Genomic DNA, 16,056 nt, shown 5'->3' with positions numbered 1-16,056 from the left:
ACTCCTGCACCCCAGTGTTTATAGCAGCACTATTTACAATAGACAAGACATGGAAACAACCTAAATGTCCATCAACAGATGAATGGATAAAGAAGATGTGGTATGTGTATATATATACGTACATACATACACACACACATATATATGCAATTACTTGGCCATGAAAGGAATGAAATAATGCCATTTGCAACAACATGGATGGACCTAGAGATTATCATACTAAGTGAAGTAAGTCAGTCAGAGAAAGACAAATATATGATATCACTTATATGTGGAATCTAAAAAAATGATACATATGAACTTATTTACAAAACAGAAATAGACTCACAGACATAGAAGACAAACTTACGGTTACCAAAGCGAAAGGGGGTAGAGAGATACATTGGGAATTTGGGATTAACAGATATATAGATAAACAATAGCACAGGGAACTATATCCAATACCTTGTAATAACCTATAATGGAAAAGTATACATATATATATATATATATATATATATATGAATCACTTTGCTGTATATCTGAAACATTGTAAACAACTATACTTCAATTTTTAAAAATGAGCAAAAGACACCTTTTATCAGAGAAGATATATGGATGGCAGATACTCACATGAAAAGATGCTCAATATCATCGGTCATTAGGAAGATGCAAATTAAAATCTCGACAGGACACCACGACATATCTACTAATGGCCAAAATTTAAATGACAGCACTATTAAGTGTTGGTGAGGATGAGAATGGCTGGGGATCTCAAATGCTGCCAAAGTGTTTCCCAAAGTGGCCTGTTCCATTTTGCATTCCCATACCAAGACCTGCACACAATTTCACAGCAGCTCTGGTCATGCTACCCTCCAAACTGGAGACAACCAAATGTTGATATATGCACATGAGGGACTACTACTCAGCAACTGATCTTGTAACATCAGGCTGACTCTCAAAGCACTGTGCAAAGTGAAAAAAAAGCTAGACAAGAAAAGCTACGTATTGTGTGATCCTGTTTCTATGACATTCTAGAAATGACCAAACTATAGGAACAGAAAGCAGATCAGGGTTTGCTGGGGGCTGGAGGTGGGAAGAGGTACTGACTTCTGGGATGCAGGAAATAGCTGATATCTTGAGTGTATGATGGCTACTTGCGTCTGTCCATTTGCTGAACTGAACTGTGCTCTGAAAAAGGATAACTTTTTACATAACACTAATAATTTACATAATAAATTTGTACATAAATTATCCTCAATAAACCAAACTTTTAAAAGTTACTCACTTTCTTTTTTAGGAAGTAGAAGCCTTATAAATACCTAGAATTTGACAATAACAGTAACAATGAGACATCCAATTTTTATGACACAAATCTGAACACTCAGTAAAACATGCATGGGGGAAAAGACACCAGAAAGCTAGTTAATCAACTGTCATTGTCACAAAGGAGAAAGACTGTGTATTTTAAATCTTTATCTCTGTTTCTCTAATTTCCTGTAATGTGATCACTTACCCTTGATAAAAATTATTTTTAAAAAAGACACACTTAGGAATCCGCTGGCGGTCCAGTTGTCCAGGACTCGGCACTTTCACTGCTGTGGCCCAGGTTCAATCCTTGATCAGGGAACTAAGATCCCGCAAGCCCCTCAGCATGGCCAAAAATTTAAAAAATAATAAAATTAAAAAGACACTCTTTAAAAATGTCCTTCATAGAGAACAAACTGGTGGTTGCCAAGGGGGAGGGGGTTGGGGAAGGGATGGAGTAGGAGGCTGGGGTTAGCAGATATAAGTTTTTATATATAGGATGGATAAACAACAAGGTCCTACTGTAGAGCACAGGGAACTAGAGTCAATATCTTATGATAAACCTTAATGGAAAAGACTATTTAAAAAATGCTTATATATGTAAAACTGAATCACTTTGCTGTACAGCAGAAATTAATACAACATTGTAAATCAACTGTACTTCAATTAACAAGTTGATTAAAAAGAGTCCTTGATTAACAGACACCAGTGGAAAATAAACAGAACGAGAAGAACTGGCAGAATCTAGAATATGTCTGAAGCTCGGCCCAATCCATCTGAGGATTAAGAGGGAACCTGTTACAGGATCTCAAGGCGATGAAGCTGACAAATTAACAGCCAGCAGAGGTGCTGAGCCCTGCCTGTACCACACGTATCCTGTCAGGAAGTATGCCAGAGGCAGATACCAGGGCACAAGGGGACCTGTCTGTGTCCCTATCCCTGAGAGGGTGTAAATTCTAGGCAGGGTAGCCCCACAGTATAGTAGGTATTTTCTGGCTTGTTCTGAGACGTTTCACGTGGAAATGACCCATTTGCTTTGAATGTATGACTTTCAGTGTTTGCTGCAGCCTCAACATGATTCTTCACCTGTGGTTGGGACGCACTCCTGATACGACTTTGTCACTAACTATGAAGATTCCGTAGGAGCTGCTGTCTTTCAAGTCTCGGTGTGGCGGGGACCCACAATAATAGAATATGATTGCTTACACACACACACACACACACACACACACACACACACAAAACAGACACACACAGGAAGTGCTAGACAACGGGGGGGTCCCTGTGGGGGGCACAGGCCATAAGACTCCCAGCTTCAACCTTACTCAAGGTCGACGTTGGGCAGGAGGGAAAAGCTGCCCACAGGCCGAGGCCTCTCCCGCACCAACCACAGGGCAGCATTGAGGGGGCAGACATGGCGGGAGTGGGCAGGCCAGCAGCCCCGGGGACAGGGCAGAGATGAGCCCGACCCTACAGCCCTGAGCCCACCCGGTTCCTCCACCTGCATGTTTAAAGGGAAAGCAGATGTTTAGCCGGACTTTGCCAGGATAATTCCATGATTCTCCCTTTGGCTTTCTCTCATCGACTCAGGGAAATGAAGGAAATGAGTATTTTTAATCCAGCATTACCCATGTAAAATGACTTGTTGTAAAAACAATCAGTCCCTCCGGTTTTGTTTTTCTGAGGTCGAGTCGAGCTATGATGTGCTCCCTCCAGAACCGGCTTCCACATCTGGGCCCCAAGCACCCTGGAGGTTTGGGGAATTCAGGCAGTGCTGTGTCTGGAAGCCTCTGTCTCCAGCACCCCACCCAGGCTACACATCCAGCCCTCGCTAGAAGTGAGAGGGGAACGCGAGGGGGGCCTCTTCCTTCCCTTTTCAGGGAGATTAAAGCAGGATTTCGGTTGGAACTCAGCCCTTGGCAGAACAATAGAGAAGGGATGAAGTTTCTGCACACAGGTGGTGAAACTGCAAATCAAAGGGACACCTTTATCTCCCCAAGATAAATACCCCTTTTTCTTTCTCTCTCTCTCACTGTTTCTCCTTAATCCTCCCAGGAAATCTGAGCGTGAAAGCTTTACTGCTCCTGGTGCCACGGAAAGTTTGAAAGGATTTAAGAAACACTGAAATCTGGGTGAACAATAAGGGTGGCTTCAGGACGGAAGCTGGGGCCGAAGGGCTGCGCGGCTGCAGGTGTGCCCCTTTGTCCCAGGAGAGCCGAGGATGGGCGCTCCGTGCTCACCTGTGAGGAGCTGGGCGTGGAGTCCACTCCGCACCCACCTCCGCATTCCCACACTTGTCATGAGCTCTCCCCGCTCGCCCAGACCCCCCTTTGGTCCTGAGCCACCTGGCCCACCGCCGTGGCAACCAGAAGGGCCGCCTGTACCTGAGTGCCTCTTGGATGGTCTTGTGAGCCTCGTTGCGGTGCTTCATGCCCAGCAGACTGGCGGCCCACTGCTGCAGGATGCACTTTTTCTCCACGTTGATGGCATCTATTTCCGTGCAGGCCTGCAGTGGAGAGTTGAGGTTACTTGGATGTTGGTCTTATGTCATTAAGTTCAGAGCCCCAAAAGGATGTCGGAGAGCCCCGAGCTTCCTGAATCATCTTCCTTCTCTGTTACCCATGCTTTTCTTTATCTGCATCAGCAGAAGGACACATGTGAAATTAAACATGGCTCTAAAGACCTGTCTAACACCTGCCTGAGCCTTGAGCCCCAGCTGTGACACGGGAACAGTAACAGTACCCACATCCTGCGGCCGTCGGATCAGAGGGGATGGTGCCTGTATGCCCAGCACGTTCTTAGCTCGACCACAATTGCTGTGTCACGTGGTGCTCAGAATGTCCTGATGGGTCATTTCAGTGGAATCATTGCACCGTTAGCAAGTTGGCCTCGTGCTGATTCCCGGAAGGGGCGCTGAATGGGAGCTTGGGTGAGACCCCCATTAGGCCACGAGCATCTTTGTGGAGGTGCTGAGTCCCAGCAGCGTCTGCTCTTGGTGGATGTGCATGGTAGATGCTGGAGGAAGTCAGAGTGGCCTTGAACACTCAAAGGTACAATAAAAGGGTGGAGCTGGACGTGAAAGGAGGCGTCACCCCTGGGGATCCCACTCTCAGGTGTCAGGGCTTTAAAAAATCATCTATTCATTATTATTATTATAGAGCATAAAGTGGTATGAATTAATTATACCATGACTGGTGAGACATTTCCAGATTTGGGTAAGTTATTAACTGAGGAGGTTGCTCTGTGCCGTGGAGTAGGTTGTGCACTGCCCAACAGTGCCCGGCCGAGGCAGTAGGTACCAAAACCACTGGGCTCCTCCCCAGGCTGGGCTGTGTGGGGCTGGTCAGGCAGAGGCAGGTGCCCCCCGAGTCCCCAAGGCTGCCGGACGAAGGCTTGCTGACCAAGGTACAGGCTGAGGTGGAAAAATCGAGGCTGAATTCAGTCTTTAAATGTTTTAAACACACTTCTCATTTAAAAAAGTGTTTATTCTACTCAAATTAGAATATGGAAATAAGCAAAAAGAAAATAAAAAGAATCCCACAACTTAGAGTTTACCATTTCTAACACCCTGGTGTTATCTTCCTGTGTGTGTGTTGTGTGTGTGTGTGTGTGTGTGTGTGTGTGTGTGTGTGTAAGCAATCATATCCTATTATTGTTTTGTAACTTAGTATTAAAAAGTAGCAGGACTTCCCTGGTGGTCCAGCGGTTACGACTCTGCGCTCCCAGTGCAGGGGGCCAGGGTTCAATCCCTGGTCAGGGAACTAGATCCTACGTGCATGCCGCAACTAAGAGCCCACAAGCCGCAACTAAGAGTTTGCATGCCACAACTAAGATCTCATGTGCTGCAACTAAGACCCGATGCAGCCAAATAAATAAATATTAAAAATGAAAATAAAAAGTAGCATATTGTGAATGGGTTTCCACGCCAGCAAATATTTATTTTATTGGTGGGACTGTCCTCCACTGCATGGATATATCATAATTTGTTTAACCAATATCCTCTTCTTGGGACTTTCTTGGTTATCACACACAGCACTGTGTCCCCAGTGACTCTCTATTCATTTTGTTCGTGAAGTATGTAATGTATACAGAAATTTTATTTGCATGCCTATTTTCCCTGGAATGAAGTCCAAAAAGTGACATTTTGGGAGAGCTTGCTGGGGAGCAGGGTGGGTGTCCCTGACATGCAGTACAGTATTGCCCTTGAATAAGGATCTTGATGAAGACAGACTGCACCCCCACCATCAGTGTGGGAGCCCCGATTCCCCTGCCTTGTTCATCTTTGCCAACTTGGTGGCAGAACCCCTGTCCCACCCTCATCTGTCGTCAATGTCTGTGTCGCACCTGCCATGGGCCCCTCTGTTCTGGGTGCAGGGTGAACAAACGTGGGACGGCCCTGCCCCGATGGCACACAGCCAGCAGGGAGGGGCGGGAGGCAAAAAAGACGTAATGAAAGAGAACTACAGCATCGTGTGTGTGTACACAATCATCACAGAGCAGAATCGCACACGGCAGATTCTGAATCGATTTTCAAAATCTCTTTATACCACCAAACTTACTGGTGTTATGCTTGGAAAGGCCTCTCCAATCCAGGGCTTTATAAATATTTCTCATTTTCTTTCTTCTGGTACAGTTTCCCTTGTTTCAATCCTTGAGCCCATGTGGAATTTATTTTAGTGTGTGGTATGAGGAAAAGATTTGATTTTTTTCCGCAAATGATTAACCAAATGTCCCAACACCACTGGGTGCATAATTCACTTGCTCTCCATTAATTTATAATCCATGAAATTTCTATATAAACGTTTCCTTGATTCTGAGCTCTCTCACAGGCTCCCACAGCCTACCTGTCGGTCCCTGACTCCAGTAATTCATTATTTTAGCCTCTAGGGCTTTATAGTATTTAATGCTAGGTGGACCCACCATCGCGGTTTGTCCTGGACTCCCCTGGTTCTAGCCCAGAAAGTCCCACATCTCGGGAAATGTGTCATTTCTGGGCAAACTGGGACCGTGGGCCAGCCTTCATGAACCTTCCCCCCTGGACAATTCTCTGCTAGTCCTCTGAATTTACTTTTCAGATAAAATTAAGAATCACTTTGCTAACTAAGAAGTTTTTCCCCCCCTGAGGTTCTGATGGGAGCACATTCTAGATTAAGTATATTCATAGGTTGGCAAGCACTGGGTGCTTTCCCATGTGGACCCAGGTGTGTTTGTTCGTTTGTTCAAGCCCATCTGTCTCTCCTTCAATAAAAGTGTGTTGTTTCCTTTGTGTCATCACTGCACGTATGAATGCAGATGGTGACTCACAGATTAAAAAAAAAAAGGTCACAGCCACTTTGCTTTCCAGTGCTGGCCACTGAACTGGGAGCTGCACTGAACCCGGGCCCTCCCTTACTCCACACGGGAAGGGAGATGTGGGCACTGCCCTGGAGCACTGCCTGCCCAGGCTGAGAATGGGTAGGGAGACTTCAGCCCTCTCCGAAAGAGGCCTGAAGGAACTTGCTAAGGATGCCTCAGCAAGCAGGACAGAATGTCCCATCTCCTGAGGGGCCTTTCAGTCTATCCCTGGCTACAGTGGGAATAAGAATACTGGCCACCAGTCAGCTGGTATCTACTGCGTCCCCAATGTGGGTCAGCCAGATGCTCTGAGACGCTTATGAGGACAGACAGATGTGCAGGAGGCTGGCCGGCTAACTGGGGGCTCAGTCAGTCTCCTTGCAGGCATGCAGGCACTGCCTGGGTGCTGTCAGATGGCACCTGTGCCACTGAGCGCTTACCTCGCTCACTGCCTTCCTGAGCGTCCGGGTGTCCTCAGCCTGTGCGCGGTACTGGGCCTCGAACAGGGCAATCTGTTCTTCCAGCTGGTTGGCTCGGGTGGTCAGCTGGTCCACGTGCAGGTCCTGGAAGGGAGGGGACGAGATGCACAGTGAGATGGGTCCCCAGCAACCTCAACCCATGTCAGCAACCCCATGCTGGGCATGGCCCCCAGGGCTGCGGTATTCACGCAGGGGCAGGGCTGATCAGATCAGGAAATCAAAGATGTGGCAAACAGTCACACGGGCATCATCTTTGCAGAACACCTGCTGCTTCTTCTCCAACTCGGCCCGCATGCGCTCGGCTTCCGACTTCTTCACGACTCGCTTCATCAACCGGATGTCATCACGCACGTCCTGGTCTATGTTCTGCATGTAGAAGAGATGCAGAGCCAGGGTCTCCACCTCAGTTTGCAGAGCTGCCACTGGGGAGAGAGGGGGAGGGTGTCCCAGCATCGCACACCAGACATCGTGGAAGCAGCACCCCTCCCCACACTGTGGGGTGGGTCTGGGAAACAGCCTTTAAACTACAAAGACCCATACCTTTGCCATCAAAGACTTTACAGTCTAGTTGGAGAGATGAAATATACGTAATCTATGCCCGCCAACTGCAATAAGCCCTCCATTCCCACCACATATTAGAGATTCTCCGTATCTAAGGATGTTCTGAAACAGTGTCAAGGTTAGGAGGCCTTATGTGAATTTTACAGATTTCTTACCACTTAGAGGTTGGCAATCTCAGGTACAGTCCTAAATCCCCTGGGAGGAAACCAGCCTGAAGGGTGGGTTGAGCACTACTGAAGCATGGGTTTCTTGGAACGAAACCCACATGAGATTGATTTATAAGGTAGAACACCAGTTTATTTAGGGAGATAGACTTCAACCAGTAATTGTTGGCTCACTTGTGTAGAGCATTCCTTATTCCGTGGGTAGATCTAAACAGAAAATCGATTTATAGATCAAAAGGCTGCTGGGTGAATATCATGTTGGAGTTAGGTGTTTTTGAAGGATGAACTTAAACTTGAAAAATAATTTGTTTTTTTTTTTACATCTAAGATGACTGTAAAAACTCTAACACTAGAGAATTCTTCGGCTCCTGTGTGGCTAAGAGTTGTAGGGGAGGGGAATGGAGCAAATGCAGGGAAACGAGGGGGGAGGTTTTGTAGAAAGAGTGGTTGCTGGGTGGACTGGGGTGGAGGTGTATTTTGGGAGAGGGTCTTTAAAGAGGTAATTAAGATATAATGAGGTCACCAGGGTGGGCCCTAACAACTGGTGTCTTTATGAGAAGAGTAGGTTAGGACACAGACGCACAGAGGATGACTTTGTGAGGACACAAGGAGAAGACAGCTGTCTACAAGCCCAGGAGATTGGCCTCAGGAGGAAACACCCTGCCAACACCTTATCTTGGACATCTGGCCTCCAGAATGACAAGAAGACAAACTTCTGTTCTTCAAGCCGCCCAGTCTGTGGCCCTTTTCTATGGCAGAGGGCGCCAACTAATCCACCCCCACCTGAATCAGAAAGCTTGCCCACCCATCCTTCAGGGCACTCACTTCTGCCCCTCTATCCTTTCCTGGCTGAGTGACTGAGAGTCAATATTTCAAATATTCTTTTTAATTTGTATTCTTTCAACATTAGTGAAAGCAAGTCTATTTTCACAGTTTGAAGACCAGCTGTCCTCTTCCTTCTCCTACTTGCCCGCTCATACCATTGGCCCTTCTACGGGTGGGATAGTCGTCTTTTACCTATTAGGCTTCAAAGGGCCCTTCAGGTAATAAAAACAGGGTGGCTAGAGTCTCAAATGCCTCCCATGACCTCTGCCCCCAGTGTCACTCCTGTGATTGTGTTTTGTGGCAAAAAGGGAAATGATCAGGTGGGCCTGACCTGAGCAGTTGAGCACTCTAGAAGCAGAGTTTTCTTGACCTGGTGTCAGAAGAGGAAGCCAGAGAGATTTGCAGGGTCAACGGGATTTGTTTAGTGTGAAATAGGAGTCTAAGTGTTTATTTTCAGGTGGTCAAATGATCAAAAATATTTAGTGATTTAAAAATACAACCTGTACTTTCAATTTGCAGTAAATAGCTAAATTCCTGAGTAAATTTCCTGGAACTCCCTACTCCGCACTATTGATCTGTTTGCCCATTTTTTCTCTAGTGCCATTTTGTTTCTATTGCTGTAGATTGATACTGTGTTTTGATACCTGATAGGACAATTTCCCTTCATTATCCTTCCTTTTCACCATTTTCTTGGATATTCTTGTGCATTTAGTGTTCCGAGTGAACTTGGAACTTGAAAATCATTGGAGAGCTTTTTAGGTATTGCACTCATGCATTGATAAGGGAAAAAAAGCAAGGAACAGAGCATTGGGTATAATATGCAGCTACTTGTGTAAAAAATATAGAAAAAATACCACAACTCTTGTAGCTTTGCTTTTATATGCAAAAACATCTTTAAAAGAATACACAAGAATCAATAATACCATGTGCCTCTGTGGAGGTGGCTGGAGGCTGGGGTGGGGGAGACTCCAGAGTGCCTTAATTTTGTATGATTACTTCTTGAAAATAATAACTGTGTTAAATAAATTCAAGTTCACCCAAAACATCCCATCGTGGATTTTAACTGGACTTGCATTGAACTACTTATTAATTTGGAGAGAAATGACATTTGTTTCCTCTCATTTGGTTACATGATTGTTCCATTTATTTAAATCTGCTTTATGTCCTTTAGTAAAATTTTATTGTTTTTCCTCAGATAGGTTCACTTGCTTCTTGTTAGACTTACTCCTCAGTATTTTATGGTTGTTATAGCTATTATGGATGAGGTTTTAAAAAATTATAATTCATAATAGGATATGACTGGTAGAAAAGAAAATTATAGCTCTGGTATTCAGTTACTTTATAGATTTCTTACTGTTTTTTTTAGCTTTTCATCAGTGATCTTGAATCTGCTAGGTAAACAATCACACCATTGGTGGAGAATGAGTTCCATGACTTCATATCCAGAATCTATACTTCGTTTATTTTTCCTGTTTTCTTTCATGGCTGGAACTTCCAAAACAATGCATCCTCGTCTCATTCCTTAACTATGATTACTACAGGGCTTTCCTCTCAGTAAAACTGCCTTGTTAGTTGCTGATAAATACTTACAATGAACTTTCCTTCTATCCTAGTTTAGGATTGACAATGAGTTTTATCCAAACACCCATTTGACATCCACCCAGAAAATCTATTTGTTCTCTCTCCTTTAAGAATATAATGCAATGAATCAGTAGATTTCCTAATTTCAAATTATTCCAGAATTAAGCCCTCTTGACTAGGAGGTATTTTTCTTTTCATATATTGCTGAACTTAATCTTTTGTTGCTGAGTAAAAATTTAATATTTGCTAATATTTTATTTAGGATTTTTACACCTCATAAGTAGGAACACTTTATAGTTTTCTGTTTTTGTACGTTGTAAGCTTTTCCAGGAAGGATTATACTGAACATTGTAAAATAAGCCTGGGGTGGGGTGTGTGGGGCGGGGGGAGGCGTGGTGTCCCTGGTGGCGCAGTGGTTAAGAATCTGCCTGCCAATGCAGGGGACACGGGTTCAAGCCCTGGTCTGGGATGATCCCACATGCTGCAGAGCAACTAAGCCCGTGGGTCACAACTGCTGGGCCTGCGCTCTACAGCCCGCGAGCCACAGCTACTGAGCCCACGTGCCACAACTGTTGAAGCCTATGCACCTAGAGCTGGTGCTCCGCAACAAGAGAAGCCACCGCAATGAGAAGCCCGCGCACCGCAACAAAGAATAGCCCCTGCTCACTGCAACTAAAGAAAGCCCAGGCACAGCAAAGACCCAATGCAGCCAAAAAAAAAAAAAAAGCCTGGGAAGAGTTTCCCAAATTTTCCACCCACTTGTGGGTTAAATAACATAGGAAGTGTCTGGTTTGGTCCTGTCTGTAATCCTATGGCATTTTTTCCCTTTACCTTTGGAATTTAAAAATTTCACCAACTATGTCTAGGCATGTTTATTTTTTCTTCCACCCATCTGGCCCTCCATGAGACTTTACATCTGAAGATTCATCTTTCTTGAACCCATGCAAATGTTTTCCTCTGATGTCACTGGTTAATGCCCCTAATCTCCTGGAATTTCTATCTCATGGATACTGACTTTACCAGACCTACAGTCCATGTCTTTTATCTCCTTCTCAAAACGTCCATCACTTTGAGTTTTTGCTTTGAATTCTGGGCAGAATTCCTCAAACTGGCCTTTTAGACACAAGTTCAATTGTTCAATTTCCAGCAGTGCTGATTTGCCTATTTAGTACTTCTGGCGGGGTGTGGGGGGTGATTCTATATTTTAATTCCGAGTATCCTTTTCCCTAATAGTTGGTTCTCATTTGACTGATGCGATGTCCTCTAAAATCTCACGTCGAACACCAGCTGGCGTATGCTATGTTTTCGGAACCCGGTCTGTGTCTGTGGAGGCGTCTGCTCTCCTGTCTGGGGATTGCCACTGATGACTCACATTTGGATGTGAAGGTTTACTGACTGGTGGGCTCCACCCCCCTCCTAAGTGAGGAGGTCAACTGTGGACATTCTCCAGAGGCCAAGCCCCACGTTTCAGCTATGGGACAGTGCAGTGGCGGCACCTGGTAGGCAGGGCTGGGACCGCCACCCGAGTTCTTTAGTCTGAAGAGGGGAGAAAAGGTGCCGTTAGGTGGGTCCTTGCTTGGTTGAACAGCTTCTGCTCCTGCTACCTGGTGACTTCCAGAAAGGACAGCGTGTCCACGAAGATGACTGGATCTTTCCAGAAGCCCATCCACACCTCGAGGATCTGATGAGGGGTGTTGGTGGGCACTCACTTCTCCTGTGTGGAGGGGGTGGGGGACCTGTGTCCTCTTTCAGACTGGTCTAAATTCTGTTATATCCGGAGGATGTGGCTCCATTGTTTTAGTGTGAATGTCGTGCTCTTCTCTTTTTGGTAGATTCTGTTAATTTGGTGATACTCAGGGAGGGGTGTTCTTCCCCAACTCTGTCCAGAAAACTCTCCTGCATTTCTCAGGGTCCAAAATGCTTCTTTCCATCCACAGTTGGGATATACGTGTGATTTTGGTTTCTCCCAAATTCTTCTAGGTTATTTTCCCCATTATTATAGTAATACAGAGTTGATAAAGAAAGTTGGAAACATGAAAAACCACAACAACTGAAATAGCCTGCTGTGACCACGCTGTTCACTGTGGCCCACGACTTCCGCTCCGTGCAGAGCTGTTGCTTTGGTAGGAACAGTGCACGGTGACTAGTCGCACCCTCACTGTCTCTTCTGCTCCAGAGCCACCTATTCCCCGTAATCTGCCACACATCGTGGGGCTGCAGGGCTCTGGACCATGGGCTCCTGTGCTTTGGATTGGCCTCACCTGTACCTCCCCACCTATTTAAACTCTGCCCATCCCTGCTCTTCCCTGCCTTCTGGATACCCCATCTTCAACCCCAGCAGCCCACCAGCCTCTCCAGCATTTTTTAAATTAATTAATTAATTAATTTTTGGCTGCATTGGGTCTTTGTTGCTGCGCACGGGCTTCTCACTGTGGTGGCTTCTCTTGCTGCGGAGCACAGGCTCTAGGCGCACAAGCTTCAGTAGTTGTGGCTCACGGGCTCCAGAGCACATGCTCAGCAGTTGTGGTGCACGGGCTTAGTTGCTCCTCGGCATGTGGGATCTTCCCGGACCAGGGATCAAACCTGTGTCCCCTGCATTGGCAGACGGATTCTTAACCACTGCGCCACCAGGGAAGCCCGCCTTTCCCGCTTTTGACTCCAAATACCCCACCTGCCGGCTTTCAGTGTTTGCTACTTTGCCTAATTAGGTGCATTTTAAGACATTTATGTTTTCCTTCCTCCAAAAGTTTGGGAACCCCTCCAGTACGGGAACACAGCTTGCCTTTCATGAAGTCCTGCGATGGCATGTGGGGACACCCCTCGGGGTCATGATGGCACGTGGGAACACCCCACCAGGTTGCAATGGCATTCAGGGATACGAAGGCATGTGAGGATGCCCCTTGGGGTGTCTATGGCACGCGGGGCCGCGCCACGGGGATGCCTGCGAGGACACGGGGCCGCCTTACGCTTCTTGCGCTCCTCGCCGGCGGTCTCGCAGGTCCTGGCGTAGCGCAGGCGCATGCTCTGCAGCTCCTCCTCCTTCCTCCGCCTCTCGCACGCTGTGATCGAGTGGCGGTCGTGGCTCTTCTCGAGCTGCATCTGCAGGCGGGCCAGGTGCTGCTGGACCCCGTAAAGGTCCACCCCCAGCTCCTGCCTCTGGATTCGGCTTTGCTTGGTGGCCACGCCCTGCACCAGAGAGAGAAGCTGGGTCATGGAGATGCGGGTGCACAGCCAGGTGGAAAGCGGGACAGGTACGCACCAGCTCTTGAAGTTCCAGCCTCAGTTTCTCTATTTGCCGGTTAAGATAGTTCTTCAGGGCAGCCTGGAATCTTATCATCAGGGGCTAAAACAGTGGAAGAGCACAGCCGGTTACTGTGCTGTCCCCTCCAGGGCTTAGCCTGAATTGCCACAACTCTTGGCAGGGGACGGCAGAAATGACCTCCACGCTGGGTGCTCCCCACTTCTGCCCAGGATTCTTATTCCAGAAACCACAAATTCAAGGCACTTGTGGTCTCACCCTAGGCACTGAAGGACCTGAGTGCAAAATGACAGGGTGGGCTGGGGCAGTGGTCCTGGTTTAATCCCTGGGGCCAGAGGGCAGTGATGAGCAGTGCCTGGGATGCCAGCACCAAATGAACTCTCAGCCCCTTTTCCCAGTGCAGCCCTGATCCTTCCCGTGGTACCGGGAGCACCAAGTCTTTCCAAAGAGGTTCATCCAACCAAGACCTGCCCTCCCCACTTGCCAGAGGGGTGGGACACTCAAGGCAGTGGCTATCAGTGGGGGTGATTTTGCGCCCACCCAATACCCAGTCTGGAGACATTTCTGGCCGTCACAACTAAGGGGGTGCTACTGGCATTTAGTGGGTGGAGGCCCCAGGGACGCTGCTCAGCATCCTACAGTGCCCAGGAAGCCCCCACCACAAAGAGTGATCCGGCCCCAAACGTCTATAGTGTGGAGGCTGGGAAATGCTGACTCTGAGTGAATGAACTTAAAGGGAGAATAAACTTTACAAGGTGGCAGCTCAAACCCTGCAGGTAATCCATTCAGGGAGCAGGTGAGACCTGAGTGTGGCATTTGCCGGGTGGAGGGTGGGCCGTGGAGGCTCGGGGCAGGGCAGGGCCTACAGGGCAGGTGTAGGAGTGTCTCTAAGTCCATCTTCGTCTGCATGGGGCAAAAGCAAAACTCCAGAATGTTTCCTTACATGGTTTGGGTCCAAAACCACCAGCTGGGATCTGTCTTCTTCGGCTTCGTCGCTGGCCTCAGACTCCACACTCTCCACCAGGCTTCCTTCCTCGGCCATGCTTAACTGCTGGGTCCTGTCCAGGAATGAGGATGTGGCTCCTTCCCCGGGGTGGGCATCAGGCTCTGGGGGGACGAGTAGTGGGGAACAACAAACATCACTGAGGAGTTAATAGAGAGAGTGCTTCTCTGGAGGAATTATCAGGCAAAGCTGATGCCCAGTTTCGTGCAACATGATGGAAAAAAGAAACAAAAGGCACCCCTTTGGGTTAGGGTTCACAAGTGCTATTCACAGGGTCTTCTGCTCATGAATTTTCTACTAGCTGATTCAACACATTCTGTAGAAAGGATTGCACTTTAAAGGTAGACAAGAAGGAAACACATTTTGTTGATACTTTTTAATACATAAATAGTGAACAGAAAGGTGGCTTCTTAATGATGGACTAGATTTTTTTTTAATGGAAAACAGATATAATTGAAAAGAAATCAGTGAGGCTCTAGCTTCAACTTCTCTCCCTTCCTGAGCTGCAGAGATCCTGTTCTGTTTCTAACTCCTTTAGATGTGTGCTGTCTGCCTGCTGCTTGTGAGCGACGTGAGGCTTGTTAGCTGGACCATCCACACACACCCATCACATGGAAGATAAAAAAACCCAATCTGCTTTCCCACGTACTCAACACTGGGATACCGGAGCCAAGTGGAAAGATAAGGGTGTGCCGGGAAAGCCTTGGAAAGTCAGCAAACAGACACATGTTTAGGGGTGAGCTTACACGGTTGGGTTACTTAATGACGCTTAGGGTCTCTAAAATGGAGAACAGTGCCTACCTCACTGGGTTAGGGTAAGGATTAAATGAGATAAAACAGAAAAATGCTCCACATGTGTTATCCATATCTGTTAATGATATTTTTATCTTTTGGCTCACAGCGCAACAGGAAACAAGGTAACAGGTGGTGAATGAGTGGCAGCCCTCGCGTAGAAGGGCGTGTGAAGGGGCTTGTCCCACAATACCTGGCTCCTGCGTGGAGGGGCCCTCGGTAACCAGAGGCGGCTCGTCAAAGTCCAGGGATGTGTTGCTGCTCCCCCGGCTCTGTCCGAGGCAGTGCTGAGCCCCCAGAGGAAAGACCTTCTGCCGGAGCGCTCCCTGGGATTGATTTTAGAGCAAAAACAACCAAATCTGAATTTATGAGGGTTTAGTCAGGACAAAGGAGTTAATTCATTACAGTGTTCAATTCAACATAGTTGTGGACTTCCCTGGTGGCGCAGTGGTTAAGAATCCACCTGCCATTGCAGGGGACACGGATTCGAACCCTGGTCTGGGAAGATCCCACATGCCGCGGAGCAACTAAGCCCACGCGCCACAACTACTGAAGCCCGCGCGCCTAGAGCCCATGCTCCACAACAAGAGAAGCCACGGCAATGAGAAGTCCACGCACCGCAATGAAAAGTTGCCCCGCTCGCTGCAACTAGAGAAAGCCCACGTGCAGCAACAAAGACCCAACGCAGCCATAAATAAATAAGTAAATAAATAAATTTATTTTAAAAAATAGAATATTGTTTGCATAACATTTGGCTTTTGCAAATGGTCA

At 47.1% G+C, this 16,056-nt stretch overlaps 1 protein-coding gene across 1 annotated transcript in view; it reads right to left on the bottom strand.

Moving 5' to 3' along the window:
* The window catches only part of CCDC40 (coiled-coil domain containing 40), a 44,000-nt gene that overhangs the window by 20,178 nt on the left and 7,766 nt on the right, over positions 1 to 16,056 (bottom strand). The window contains exons 4-10 of the mRNA XM_033438672.2: positions 15,479 to 15,611; positions 14,434 to 14,597; positions 13,491 to 13,574; positions 13,198 to 13,417; positions 7,365 to 7,522; positions 7,062 to 7,184; positions 3,672 to 3,793 (exon numbers count right to left, since the gene is read on the bottom strand). Of these exons, the coding sequence (XP_033294563.1) occupies positions 3,672 to 3,793; positions 7,062 to 7,184; positions 7,365 to 7,522; positions 13,198 to 13,417; positions 13,491 to 13,574; positions 14,434 to 14,597; positions 15,479 to 15,611 (1,004 nt within the window). The remainder of the gene's footprint in view (positions 1 to 3,671; positions 3,794 to 7,061; positions 7,185 to 7,364; positions 7,523 to 13,197; positions 13,418 to 13,490; positions 13,575 to 14,433; positions 14,598 to 15,478; positions 15,612 to 16,056) is intronic.

This window comes from Orcinus orca, chromosome 19 (assembly GCF_937001465.1).
Source record: "Orcinus orca chromosome 19, mOrcOrc1.1, whole genome shotgun sequence".
Classification (NCBI taxonomy): Eukaryota; Metazoa; Chordata; class Mammalia; order Artiodactyla; family Delphinidae; genus Orcinus; species Orcinus orca.
Note: the sequence above shows the minus strand (reverse complement) of the source record. Positions and strands in the feature narration are given on the sequence as shown.